Raw genomic sequence first — 13,097 nt, 5'->3', positions numbered from 1 at the left:
TACTGGATCACAGGAAAATCTGGGCAAGCTTGACTGCTGATAGGAGCCTGAATTAAATTTTGGTGCATTGCTTTATTGAGCATTGATTGAAGAAGGTCAGCTGCAAGCACAAAAAGAAGAGGAGATACAGGGTCCCCTTGTCTTACTCCTTGCCTGCAATGAAAAAGTTTCCCTGGCACTCCATTGAGCAGAACAGAGGAGGTACCAGAGGAAAGCAACATTGTGATCCAGTTAATCCACCTACTTCCAAAACCTCTGGCCTTCAGAATAGCAAGGATGGCTTGATGATTCAACAAATCAAAAGCTTTCTCAAAGTCCAGTTTGAGGAGCACAATAGGCTGTTTTGATTGCTGACAATGATGCAGATATTCAAAAGCCCATCCCAAACAATCATGAATGGTTCTACTCTTGACGAAGCCATATTGATTAGTGTGCACAATCTTGAGAATCACAGTCTGTAGTTTGTTTGCCAAAAGCTTGGTGATGATCTTGATAGTGCAGTTGAGAAGAGAAATTGGCCTGAAGTCATTAGCTGTCATTGGATTGTCTTTCTTTGGAATCAAAGTGATAAAAGAAGCATTTATACTCTGAAGGGAAATCTTCCCATGGTAAAAATCATCAATCAACTTGTATAAATCATGTGCAATTATATGCCAACAAGCCTTAATGAAATCAACATTAAAACCATCAGGCCCAGGTGCTTTGTCTGAAGGCAAAAGTTTGATAACTGAATCAATTTCTTCCTTGGTGAAAGGGGCATCCAAATCCTGCAGATCTTCAACCCTGGTAATGAGATTGATCAGATGCAAAGGGTCTTCAATTTCTCCAGTCTGACCCAGCCTTTCTTTGAAGGCAGCCCAAAGAATTGCAGCTTTGGCATAATGCTTTGTCATTTCTACTCCTTGCTCATTGCATAAACTCTGAATGTAATTGTGCCTGTATTTGATGGTTGCCTTTGCTTGAAAAAACTTAGAGTTTTCATCACCAAATTTAACCCAACGAATTGTTGCTCTTTGTCTCCAATAAATCCTTTGAAAAGACAGCAATTTTAACAAATGCTCTTTAAGCATGTCCCTACCATTCTGTTCTAGATCTGTGAGCACTCTATATTCTACAAAAAGATCCCACATTAAGATGACATCATTAGTGGCCTTGATGCTGCAAGTTAGGCTGGAGAAGTTCTTACTCCAAACTTTCAGTCCTTCTCTAAGACTTTTGAATTTTGCAGTGATGAGTTTAGCATTGTCACTTGCCAAAATGGGTTGCTGCCAAATGGATTGTACCACATCCTTAAAATCATGACGCTGAAGCCAGAAATTTTCAAATCTGAAGACTTGAGCTCTAGGAATGCTTGTACAAATTTTTATGACAAAAGGACAGTGGTCAAATATAGGCTTAGCCAGAGGAATAGCCATAGTATTGGGATAATTGGAAGACCAGTTTTCTCCAGAAGGGGAGCTTGTTGCATGTTGCTCCAAGTAAAGCTTCTTCCTTTTAAAGGAATCTCCACTAGGGCCAGTTGACTAATGGCAGCATTGAAATCCATCATGTTATTAATATCACCTGAGCCATCATTCCTGTTAGAGGGATACCTGATAAAGTTAAAATCTTCTGTGATTATCCAATCCGAGTCAACAGGCATGTGAATGTTCCTGAACCAATCGAGGAAGTTATGTCTCCCTTCAGCATCACAAGGCCCATAAATATTTGTGAGGATCCAAGATTCTCCTGTGTGAACTGATATAAATCTAATGGAGATGGAGAAATCATTCTTGAACAGACACTCCCCATGAAACATGCTATCATTCCATGCCACAAGTAATCCCCCAGAGGCTCCCACAGAAGGCAGGTAATCAAATTTGTTTATTCTTTTGGGGCAAAAATGTTTTAAATATGAACTGTCAAAAACTTCTCTTTTTGTCTCTTGCAGACAAAGAACTGAACATTGCGCTTCATCAATCTTATTTGAAATAGCTAGCCACTTGTCACTTGAATTTATGCCTCTCACATTCCAATTCAAAATACTCCAGGACTTATTCATTTCAGAACAATCAAGCTCGGATCTAGGGAAGAAAAGTCACTGCTCAAGTACTGAAAGCAAAGCATACACTCATCATTGAAATAGTCCCATAACATGAAGAATCTTAGTCCAGCCAGAAGAGCATAAAGTAGACTCATTACAAAAGTATCTAGAGGCAAAGAGCTCTTGTACAGAGAGCTAAACATTTCCAAAAAAGGACCTACTACTAGGTCAACCCTCCTTGAGCACAGCATCTTTATTCCTTTCCTACTGGTGGCTTTCCTCCTCTATTGACCTTCTTCTGCTGAATGTTTTCTTCAGTCCAGACTTTTGGGTCCACCTTGCAGTAAGAAGAATTAAGGTTCTTAATTACTTTGGAATTGCATATAGGAGGTTTAGTAGAACATGCCATACAGTTCTTATCCTGACAAGTTTTCTTTCTATAACCCTTATTTAAATGCTGCAATCTCTCACTTCTTCTTACCTCAGATTCAACAAGAGGTACTCTGTCCTTTCTTTTTCCGTTGACAGCAGCAGAGCTACAGAAGCTAGCTTCTTCAGCCAAAGGTGGGGGAGTAGTATTTAGGAACTTTTCGTTCATGTGCCTCCTTTCAGTCCAGTCAAATTGTCACAAGATTAGCCCCGCAGGCGCCGGAGGTTGCTGTGACAACTGTTCATGATCAACACGCTAGGCATCTATCCTTTTAACACTAATGGCAGTACCAGAACTGACAAGTGTTTACTTGTAAGGGCAACTCTAACGGGCAACCCTATTTAGTCTGTGCGTGTCTGCTTTGATTCAAACAGACGAAATCAACGGCCCAACGCGCGGAAGCATACCCATTTTTTGTCCGGTTCGTGTTCTGCTCCACCTAAATCCGGCGCAAAATCTAGGCCAGCTTTGCAACCAGACGGACACCAGACGGATGCGTACGCGTCCTCTACTCGTCCTTCATCGGCCCCGCATGCCAGCCGTGCAACTACTCTCTACCGACCCTATTTAATCCGCACGGATGGTCGGGCCAACACGTCAGCCTCCCAGCCGCCCTCCAACCCGTCATTTTTTAATACCGAAGCCATGGACATGCAAGCCCACTCGTCGCCGCATCCACACTCTTTCACTGCCCCCTCGCCCGCATTGTCGGTCGTGCAACTACTCCCCACCGGCCCCATTTAATCCGCACGGATGGTCGGGCCAACATGTCACCCTCCCAGCCGCCCTCCAACCCGTCATTTTTCAATACTGAAGCCGTGGACCGGCCAGCCCACTTCTTGCCACCGTGTCGACACTCTTTCACTGCCCCCTCGCCGCGTCCACAATCTTCCACATTTGTAAGTTCTGAGCTGGGAGTTAAAGATTTGAGTCCGTCGGGATCGAACCAGGGCATGTGCTAGCTTCAGGAGCCAACCAGCCACCGGCTGTTCTCCACCAATGCGCCAGCGTGCGGTCCTTAACTTGGCAGTTATTTCCGAACAATCCTGGTCTATGCTGGCTGGTTGGCTCCTGAAGCTAGCACATGAAGTGCATATGGAAGGGTGCGTTCCACATATGATTGGGCTAGATGAAAATGTGCTCCATGTGCAGATCGACCGTTGACAATGCTAGCCGGCAGAGATTTTAAAAATCGCCATTACTGCTGTCTTTGCATCTTTTATGGATCCAGGGAATGCACACGGTGATAAACAAGTGTCTGTGTCACCTCGTACAACAACAAAGCCACCTACGTTAAGTACATATACAATGAAGCTGCACATAGTCTCATAGTAGTATGCGCTTTCTCCTACGTTACCTAGTAGGTAGTAGTCGCCGGCTGACAAAGTAATAGAACTTGCTCAGCTGCTTCTTAACCCCAACCGATTGTCTATACAGCTCATGTGGCTTCGGTTACATGAAAGGATAGGGTTTTTTTTCTTCGAGGAAACTTCTTCATATTCATGAGTGTCAAGGTAGTATAAAAAACAGCAGAAGTAAAAAAATATATCCAGATCTGTAGACCACCTACCGACGACTACAAGCACCGAAGACGCACCGCCCTACTTCATCGGAGCCGGACAAATCTTGTTGTAATCGATAGTCAGGAAGTTGTCGTGCCAAGGCCCCATTGATCGAAAGAATCCAATCTGTAGACATACGAACACAGATGAACGGAAATAGGATCCACGTGAATCCACCGAAGACACACTGATCGAATCCCGCGAGATCCGCCATAGACAATCCTCCACATGCCCTTCGACAATGGTAGAAACACCAACGGGGACGGGCATTAGATGAGGAGAATCATATTCTATCTTGAGAGAGTTGTTGTTGCCTCGCCTCTCTGAGTACGACACAAACCCTAGCAAAACTCAAAGAAGCGTGAAAATCATGACACAAGTCTTATAAAAAAACTATTTCTCTATTTCTAACTCTCCGCACTGGCCCCACTAAATAGTAATACTCTACCATTAGTTCGAGGTTCGAAGTAGTGCGGAAACACGATATAAATATTGAAACTAAGATATTCCTTCTTTTTTGAGGAAAAAAACTAAGATATTATTCCTGATCAGCCTCCCAACACCTCTATTCAGCAAAAATACAAATGTATTGGGTGGCAGCTGTCACAATCAGCTTGTCGAGGTAAATTACTTGCTTACAAGGGAAACTAGGACGAAAACCACAACAATAGGAGAAAATAAAGAAGAAAAAAAGCATATAGTTTTCCACAAGATTGCAATGTCTATAAATCCCACTCTGCTTGAACCCAATCAATAAATAGTTGTCCACTCCTGCATGAGCAAGCAACCTGACAGGTGTGGATCACTAGCTTAGCTCCCTCGTGCTAGCTAGGTAGCTGGCTAGCTGCAGCTAGCCATGGCCCATGCAAGAGGCATCCTCCTCCCCACCTACTACCTCATCAGCTGCTACCTGTTTCTAGCCGCCTACACGGCTCCACAGGCCGCCGCGCTGTCCTTCGACTACGACTTCACCATCCCGACGGACCGCGAGCAGCTCAACTTCATCAACGCGTCCTACACCGGCAGGGACCGCGTCATCCTCACAGACGACATCTCCAACCTCACCGGCGGCGTCACGCACCGACAGCCAGTGCGGCTGTGGGACGGCGCCGGCAGGAGGGCCAGCTTCACCACCAGCTTCCACTTCGCCATCGTCCATGGCGGCAACACAACAGACAACTCCAAACGAGGGGGCGGCACTATGTCCTTCTTCATCGGGCCTTTCCCGCCGCCGGGCTGGGAGGTCGGCCTCCTCGGGCTCTTCAGCGACAACAACAGCACCGGCACCGGCGACTTGCGGCACACCCTCGGCGTGGAATTCGACACGCGCTTGAACGACAACGGCTGGGACCCCTCCAGCGAGGACGGCACCGCCACCAGAGGCGACCACATCGGCATCGACGTCAACGGCACCAGGTGTAACCTGACCAGAAGCCTGCCGCCGTTGAGCCTCCGTGGCACCTTGTGGGCGAGCATCACGTACCACGCCGAGTCCAAGGTGATGAAAGTCGTGCTTCGGAAAACTGAGCTGGCGGCGGAGTCGAGCATGACGTACGAGTTCAATGCGACCATGGATCTCAGGGACGACGCCGACCTTGTGCAGGATGCCGCCGTCGGGTTCACGGCGGCCACGGGACTCCTCAGCCAGTCGCACCAGCTGCTCGCTTGGTCCTTCCACTCAACAGGTAACCACGTATACCATGTGTATGTTTTTCTGTACTACGTACGTGTACTAGCTAGTTTCCTTCTAGTCCATGCGAAAATGTACCACCCTGCCAACGTTGCATGGCAACATCATGTCATCATGTGCACGTGCCCGACTTTCACATCATTGTTACTTTGTGAGTCCACATCGCTTGAGTGCAACCGATCCTTTACCAAGATCTTAGATGTTGAAATCCATATATGTTTTCATACTGAAATACTTCCTCCATTCCTAAATATAAGTCTTTCTAGAGATTTCAATATGCACTACATACAGATGTATATAGACATGGTATAGAGTCTATACTCATTTTACTCCGTATGTAGTCCATATTGTAATCTCTAGAAAGACTTATATTTACGAACGGAGGGAGTTTTCCGATTAAGTTTAATTATGTGACAAAGAACTATATTTTCTAGAAAAAAGGAATGAAATTCGCCCCCAGTAAGCTCCTGGCTTGGCTCACAATCTTTGTCTTCTAACCTCTGAATGTATCGATGTAATCGACACCTCTATGTTTTGATACCATATGCAATCAGTTCACCAAAAAAAATCCGAACTTGACGGAGAAGGGTGAGCAATAAATTTCAACATCTTCCGTTCACCCACACATCAAATTGTTGTTTTGTGGATAAAATCATATATGTAATTTACGAGATAATGTATATTTCTGCACATATTAGTTAAAAACAAGAAAATTTGAGATGAATGCAAAAATAAAGTAAATCTCTTACCTTTTCTTTCCACAGTTTGTACTTTTAACAAAAAAGTTGACTGTATGATTGTTTTTCATATTTTAAAGTTTTCAGCCGTAACTTTTTGTTTGCCAAAATTGACAAGGGAGCAAAGTCTCCAGAACAAGATGATTTAGAGAGTTTAGTGAGACTAAATAAAAATAGAGTTAAATATGAGTCAAGCCGATATTTCAGGAGGAAGAAAATTGGAATATTTATATTATTTCGAAATTTGTGGAGGATAAATTGTTAGAATTATAATTATATTGAACTGGTATGTTTATGTGAAAAGACTTAGCCAATTAGCACCATTAACTGATTCTTATTTTGCTTACAGATCCATCCCCTGCCAATAGAAAAATGTGGCTGGTATTCTTATGTATCGCGACAGTTTTGTTTGCCGGTCTCCTATCCAGTGTTCTCGTTCTTCTCTATAGTACTGTTATGCACCGTGGAAGACGGTGTCTCGATGAAACAATTTTGCAAGGTAAACATATATATCATGATTTGATTTAACTGTTCAATTAAACTGAAAAAGGCCACTTGATCTAATCCTTTCTATTAATTAATCATGTTTTCGAATCACCGGGAAAAATTCAAGTTGCAAGGAAATTCTCGTACTCTGAGCTAGTAGTGGCGACGGATAACTTCTCCAAGGATAGGAAAATCGGCAAGGGATCCTTTGGCGATGTGTACAGAGGGCGGCTAACAATGCCGGACCTACGGGCGGTGGCGGTGAAGGAGATGCGCCAGCCGACGTCAAGGAGGAACCAGAAGAACTATGTGCACGAGATCGAGACCTTGTGCCAGTTGCGCCACAAGAACCTCTTGTCACTAATCGGTTGGTGCGACGACAATGGTCGGCTGTTGCTTGTCTATGAGCTCGAACCCAACGGTAGCCTCAGCGACCATCTCCACGGCAGCGATGACAGTGGGGGGACATTGACATGGCCACAGAGGTACAATATCCTTCTCGGCGTCGCAACCGCCATCGACTACCTCCACAATGGCGCCTACGACTCAGCCAGGAGGTACGTGCTACACCGGGACATCAAGCCTAGCAACGTCATGCTAGGAGAGGGCTTCGAGGCCAAGCTCGGTGACTTTGGGCTCGTGCGGCAAGTCAGCTGCCACGATGGCGTATGTACTCCTTGTACCACCGTGATTGGGAGCATGGACTACATGGACCCCGTGTACATTGAGACCGGCACACTGAGCCCAGCCTCTGATATATATAGCTTTGGGTTGGTTCTGCTGGAGGTAGCCACTAGCGTGAGACCAGTCGTCCCGGGAAGGGCATCGCACCGAAACAACCTCATCGCCGCCATCAGGGAGTCTTATAGCAGGAACGCCATCCTTGAGATGCTAGATGAGCGGATGAGAGGGGAGTTGGAGCAGTGGCGGTGGCAGATGGAGCGTGTCTTGGTAACCGGGCTGATGTGTGTCGAGCAAGAGCGTGACAAGAGGCCATCCATCAAAGATGTCATCAACTTGCTCTCCAAGCATGAACAATCTCTGACATCTGTTTGGGACATGAAAGATTCTTCAATGAGGACGAAGGATCGATTTCGTTCCATACTAGCTAGCAAGGTTGGCTTTGCAAATGCAAGGGCATCATCTTTAGCGTATTGAACAGTTCCATGAAATAAATTTATGGTCTGAGAGATACTAAATATGTGGAGCTTTAAATCATATGGCTCTATAGCCATGTAAAGTTTTATACTTGTCATTGCTATGTCATTGTAACAATAAGTCTTTGTATTTTTTTTCTTGAATAGAGTTCCAAGACCTACCAGATGAAACTAGTTGCCTAAAATAATTGGTTGCTTGATGATGCTCACAGTAAAGCCATTATTTTCACCTACATGGATTTTGGTCTTTCCATGCACGATCGTCTCGCTAGTTATCTCCTAGATGATGTGTGTTCCTCTTCGGCATCACTATGAGCCTTACAGTGAGGCAATGTTCCTTGCCATTCTCAAGCAGATTCAGTTGTTGCATGATGGTGTCCAGGACCAGAGGGTACTTATTCCCAAAAAAAAGGACCAGTGGTACTTACCATGTTGACTCCTTGCTAGGTGGGCCGGGTGAGGACCCCCTTTGCCGGTTTCGTCCTGGGTCACTCCGGGCAACCCATGATGCATGCAAGGGGATACCACAAGACTTGGCAAACAAGACAAGGACTCCTCTCCATCGACGTAGCCGACTAGGAGTCTTGTTGTCCTAGGCTTACGATACATTATATAAGCCGACGCTTGGCTAGTCGATAGATCATTAGAGTCTCAACACATCCTAGAGATGAAACTACCCTCGTAGACAAACAATCTCGTGGTACGTCAACATGTAATCTATACCCCCTCAATCAATACAATCAAAGCATGACATAGGGTATTATCTCTTCGAGAGAGCTCGAACCTGGGTGAAATTTGTCTCGATGTTACCATCGCACCAAGGCTACCAACTCCGGACACCCTACCCGTGATCTGCTGGATTTGACTTCATCATGGGTGGCCCATAAATGTTCCTCTGTGTAGTCGTAGCTGTGTGATGAAAGATTAGATCGGTTCCGGCGCGATCTACACGCCGGAACGAATTTTCATCTTCAGCACCAACTCGGCTAGTTGCCTAGGCCAAGTCGAGGACTACATCCCAGGTCGGATCCGTCAGAGATCAGTGCACGTCTTTATCAAAATCAACTTTGATATCAATGAAGATCATGGAGAAATTCGTCCATGGAGCTCGGGGGCTCAACGTCAACATTGCCCTCGCGCGACTGTGCAAAATATTTTGGGCATCAGATTCGTTTTCGCCCTCCCCTCCACCTTGAGCATTTCTTTAACAATTACTTTGGTCAAATTGTGCGGAATTGAGTCTACAATGACCCATAAAATTTTATTGCATTCCTATGACAGAATCTCCGGCAATCGCCGAATATACCGAGGCCCAATCAAATGTGCGCAGAAATCCGCGGGGGTTCGGAGCAAGGAGTCCATCTGCCAGCTCACACATCCTTTGGAAGATATGATAGTTCATATCATGTGGAATTGTTATGTCGACAAGCCCTCGAAATTTTAGCTCAATCCAATAGTTCAAACTCCGAGGGCGGCCCGAGCAATGCATCAAATTTATGCTTTTAAGATATTGTGTTTTTTTCCTAAAAACGTGCCTACAAATTTGGAGCCTTTTCCGAGGTGCTCTTCACCACGCACCAGTGTCAAACCGGTCCGACCTTGTTGCTCCACAGATGTCGACCTGCGCCAGTATCTCCGCGCCGTCCCTTCGTCGAGATGAGATCAACCACGTCGCATTGCCATCTCGGAAAATGCTCACAGCGTGCGTGGATCACGCGCATCGGCATCGCTGCGCCGTTACTTCTTCAAGCCGACGTCGATTGCGTTACGAATGTCGGTCTGCATCGGCATCACCACGTCGTCGGTCCAAACTCCATGTATCAACAGTTGATAGATGGCGTTGTGGGAGAAACTGAAAACTAAGGTGACTTTTCTTTTCTGCCAATATTATTTGGTTCTTAATGCTCCCGTTTGGCTGAACAAACAAGGAAAATATAAGCATACCGAAATAAATACCAGATGATTTCCCACGGGAAAATCATTAACTGTTTAAGAACATATTATGTGCCAAGGTTTTCATTTGAAGTTCCTTGCCGGAATGTTTCTGTTTAGGCTCAAATAATTGTTAATGAAACAACTAGAAAGTACAAGGGGCAACCAATAATTGTATGAATAGTCCATTTGAAAGATGAGAATCTATAGGTAGCTTTAGCCGATGAAACTGAGGTGCACTCATTCTAAACTAATTATATCAAGTTCATGCATTTCATTCTCTATTGACTTGCGGGTGACCCCGTCCACCCGGACCAGGCCGAACCTAGCGGCCATCTCTCTAGTGCCTCCGGGCACCCAGACAGTGGGAGCCCCGGGCACCCGGACTACTAGTAAGGGAAAAAAAGTTCCACCCGGACCAGGCCGAACCTAGCGGCCATCTCTCTAGTGCCTCCGGGCACCCAGACAGTGGGAGCCCCGGGCACCCGGACTACTAGTAAGGGAAAAAAAGTTGGAGTCTTCTTCTTCCAACGAAACCTAACACGGATTGGGAGAATTGTGCATGGAAAAGTTTTCCATTCTCCAAATCCAAAGTCACAGCAACCCATCTTAATAGTACAAATGTTCCTAGGACTCAAAAAGAAACCGAAAACCTTTCTGAGTTGCCGAAGAACACCATCTATTTCCCTTTTTGTATCAATGGGGCTACCGACGTATGTAGACACAGTAGAGAAGCCAATATCCCGAGGTAAACTTAGCAACCGACATTAGTTCTCGCAAATCGTATTGTGATCAGCACCAAAATTATAATTGAGTGGCAATTGCACTTTCGCCTAGGTTTTTACCCCAGAACTCGAAACTGGGTGCTCAAATAGCACCACCATTGATATCCTATATGTGTTGTCGCCACCTCTTTTGCACGATCCCAGCAACTACACGCAATAAGTATCTGCTGCCGCTGCACAATCGTTCCTCTCTGCATCAAGCCGTTGGTTATAGTTAGTTGGCTTAAAATATACATCCACACGCTACGTGTACGATACATCCTGCGGTGGACCGTGAGAGTCCGTTGACCTCGAGGAAGATAAAAAACCATCAATGCATGTCCGGCTGTCATTCTAGCTAGCAGCCTTGATGATTGTTTTCCTCCAACTTGGTTACATGCCTTACATAGTATAAAATTTTCCTTGCTCAAGATCCAGTGCTTGCAGAGTTGTCCATGCACATAGATAGAGTTGTCCATGTACAAACGTACATAGATATATACATGACGGCGGCTACAAGCTAGCAGCCGCAGTTTTATTTCCATTGGATTCGTGGGACCATGCATGCATTCACGTGGGGACTGTAGAATGCTTCTTTCCCCACTCTGGCGACCATGAAGAGAAGATATACACGCACACCTACTATACATCATGCAATTCAGCGAGAGATTCCTCTGACCCAAGAATCGAAGGATAAAAACCATGGATGTCCGGCTGTCATTCTAGCATCCGTGATGATTGTTTTCCTTCAAGTTGGTTATATATGTCAATGTAAGTATAATTTGGTGTTCGTTCAGGGTCCAGTAGTTGCAGAGTTGTCCATGTACGCGCGTAAGTACATGCATATATAAAAATGTATATATACACGCCGGCGGCCACAACAGACACTATGAGCAGCCACAGTTATAAACAGATACGAAATAAGTAGTGAAGCATCTCTTTAATGTAATAAGATGATCCAACAGAGGGATTGTGAAAATATGCGTTTATGTGTCTTGGCCAAAAAAAAAAACAAGCATTTCAGCTCACAACGAGATACATACACTACCAGAATTAACGTAGTTGCCGACGGTCACATCTATGCCGACGGCCCCCGTAGGCATAGATTGATATATCCCGACGGCCTAGGGTTGGCCGTAGGCATAGGAATGCCGTCGCCATATGTTGATCTACGCCGACGGGGGCCGTCGGCATACTAGTGCCGTCGGGACCTCTGGAGGTACGCCTACGGGGGCCGTCGGCATAGATGATGCCGTCGGCTTAGATGAGGCCCGCCTACCCGGTCAGAGGCGACCGTTTGACGGTGTAGGAACTATGCTGACGGGTCTAACGGCGGCCGTCGGCATTGAAATCAAACAGGAAAAAGAGAAAAAAATGAGACAAAAACTATGCCTACGGCTTAGCCGTAGGCATAGGGCTACCACGTGGAGCCAATGCCTACGGCTAGGCCGTCGGCATAGCTGGCATAGATATATTGACATCCCCGATCCTGGACGCCTCCACGTCATCGATCTACGTGCATCGCCACGTCATCGATCCACAACCGTGTGCACAGCTATGCCTACGGCCATACCGTAGGCATACATCAGATCGGTGTGCGCAGATATGCCTACGGCATTACCGTAGGCATACCTGTATTTTTTTTAGTTTACCGTGGCAGAGATATGCCGACGGCATAGCCGTCGGCGTAGGCCTGGCGCATGCCCTCTGCCACGTCATCAATCTGCGTGCATCACCACGTCATCGATCCATGACCGTGTGCACAACTATGCCTACGGCCTTACCGTAGGCATACCTCAGATCTGTGTGTGCAGCTATGCCTACAGCCTTACCGTAGGCATACCTGCATTTTTTTAGTATTTTTTTTACAATACAAATGTGCCTTGTCTAAACAGAAATCATACCCCAATGGTATATCGATTGCCCCCCTCATGGACGTCGCTGCCGCCGTGTCACGGCGGGGGGAACTGGTCGACATCGGAGCGAATCTGGTTAGAGGGTGGCCTTCGGGGCGTAGCTATGCCACCGAAACATCGCATGGCTCCTGATGCATGTGTGAAAGTTTTGTGGCATGCGTAGACACCCGTCTTGGGGCTCCGTGGTGTGGCCTCCCTTCCGCGGACGGCAGCGTCGTCGTCACTTGGAGTGGGAATCGTGCGGGTCCGGTAGAACCGGAGGGAATCTAATGGTGGGTTGTGTCCAGACTGTGTTCGGGGATGTTGCTATGGGCAGACCTGTCGCAACCAGGTGGAAAAGACCACTGGTCAAAGCCCGTCCGGCAAAAGTCAAAGGGCTAGATCTCCTGTTCAACTGGGA

At 46.2% G+C, this 13,097-nt stretch overlaps 1 protein-coding gene across 1 annotated transcript; it reads left to right on the top strand.

Annotated features, from left to right (window-relative positions):
* Window positions 1–4,871: 4,871 nt before the first annotated feature.
* LOC123040243 (L-type lectin-domain containing receptor kinase IX.2-like) lies at window positions 4,872–8,268 on the top strand. Its single transcript, XM_044463140.1, has 4 exons — window positions 4,872–5,700; window positions 6,792–6,941; window positions 7,056–8,044; window positions 8,233–8,268. The coding sequence occupies exons 1-4, from the start codon at window positions 4,872–4,874 to the stop codon at window positions 8,266–8,268; spliced, it is 2,004 nt and encodes a 667-aa protein (XP_044319075.1).
* The last annotated feature ends 4,829 nt before the right edge of the window (window positions 8,269–13,097 follow it).

Source organism: Triticum aestivum, chromosome 2B, assembly GCF_018294505.1.
Source record: "Triticum aestivum cultivar Chinese Spring chromosome 2B, IWGSC CS RefSeq v2.1, whole genome shotgun sequence".
Taxonomy (NCBI): Eukaryota; Viridiplantae; Streptophyta; class Magnoliopsida; order Poales; family Poaceae; genus Triticum; species Triticum aestivum.
This window is presented reverse-complemented; position numbering and strand designations above follow the sequence as displayed.

Bases quoted from the DNA above. Each gene is read 5' to 3' on its own strand.
- LOC123040243 (XM_044463140.1), top strand. From the start codon at position 4,872: ATGGCCCATGCAAGAGGCATCCTCCTCCCCACCTACTACCTCATCAGC. The intron at 5,701-6,791 runs GTAACCACGTAT...TTTTGCTTACAG, and splicing joins TTGGTCCTTCCACTCAACAG to ATCCATCCCCTGCCAATAGA. The intron at 8,045-8,232 runs GTTGGCTTTGCA...TTTCTTGAATAG, and splicing joins GTTCCATACTAGCTAGCAAG to AGTTCCAAGACCTACCAGAT.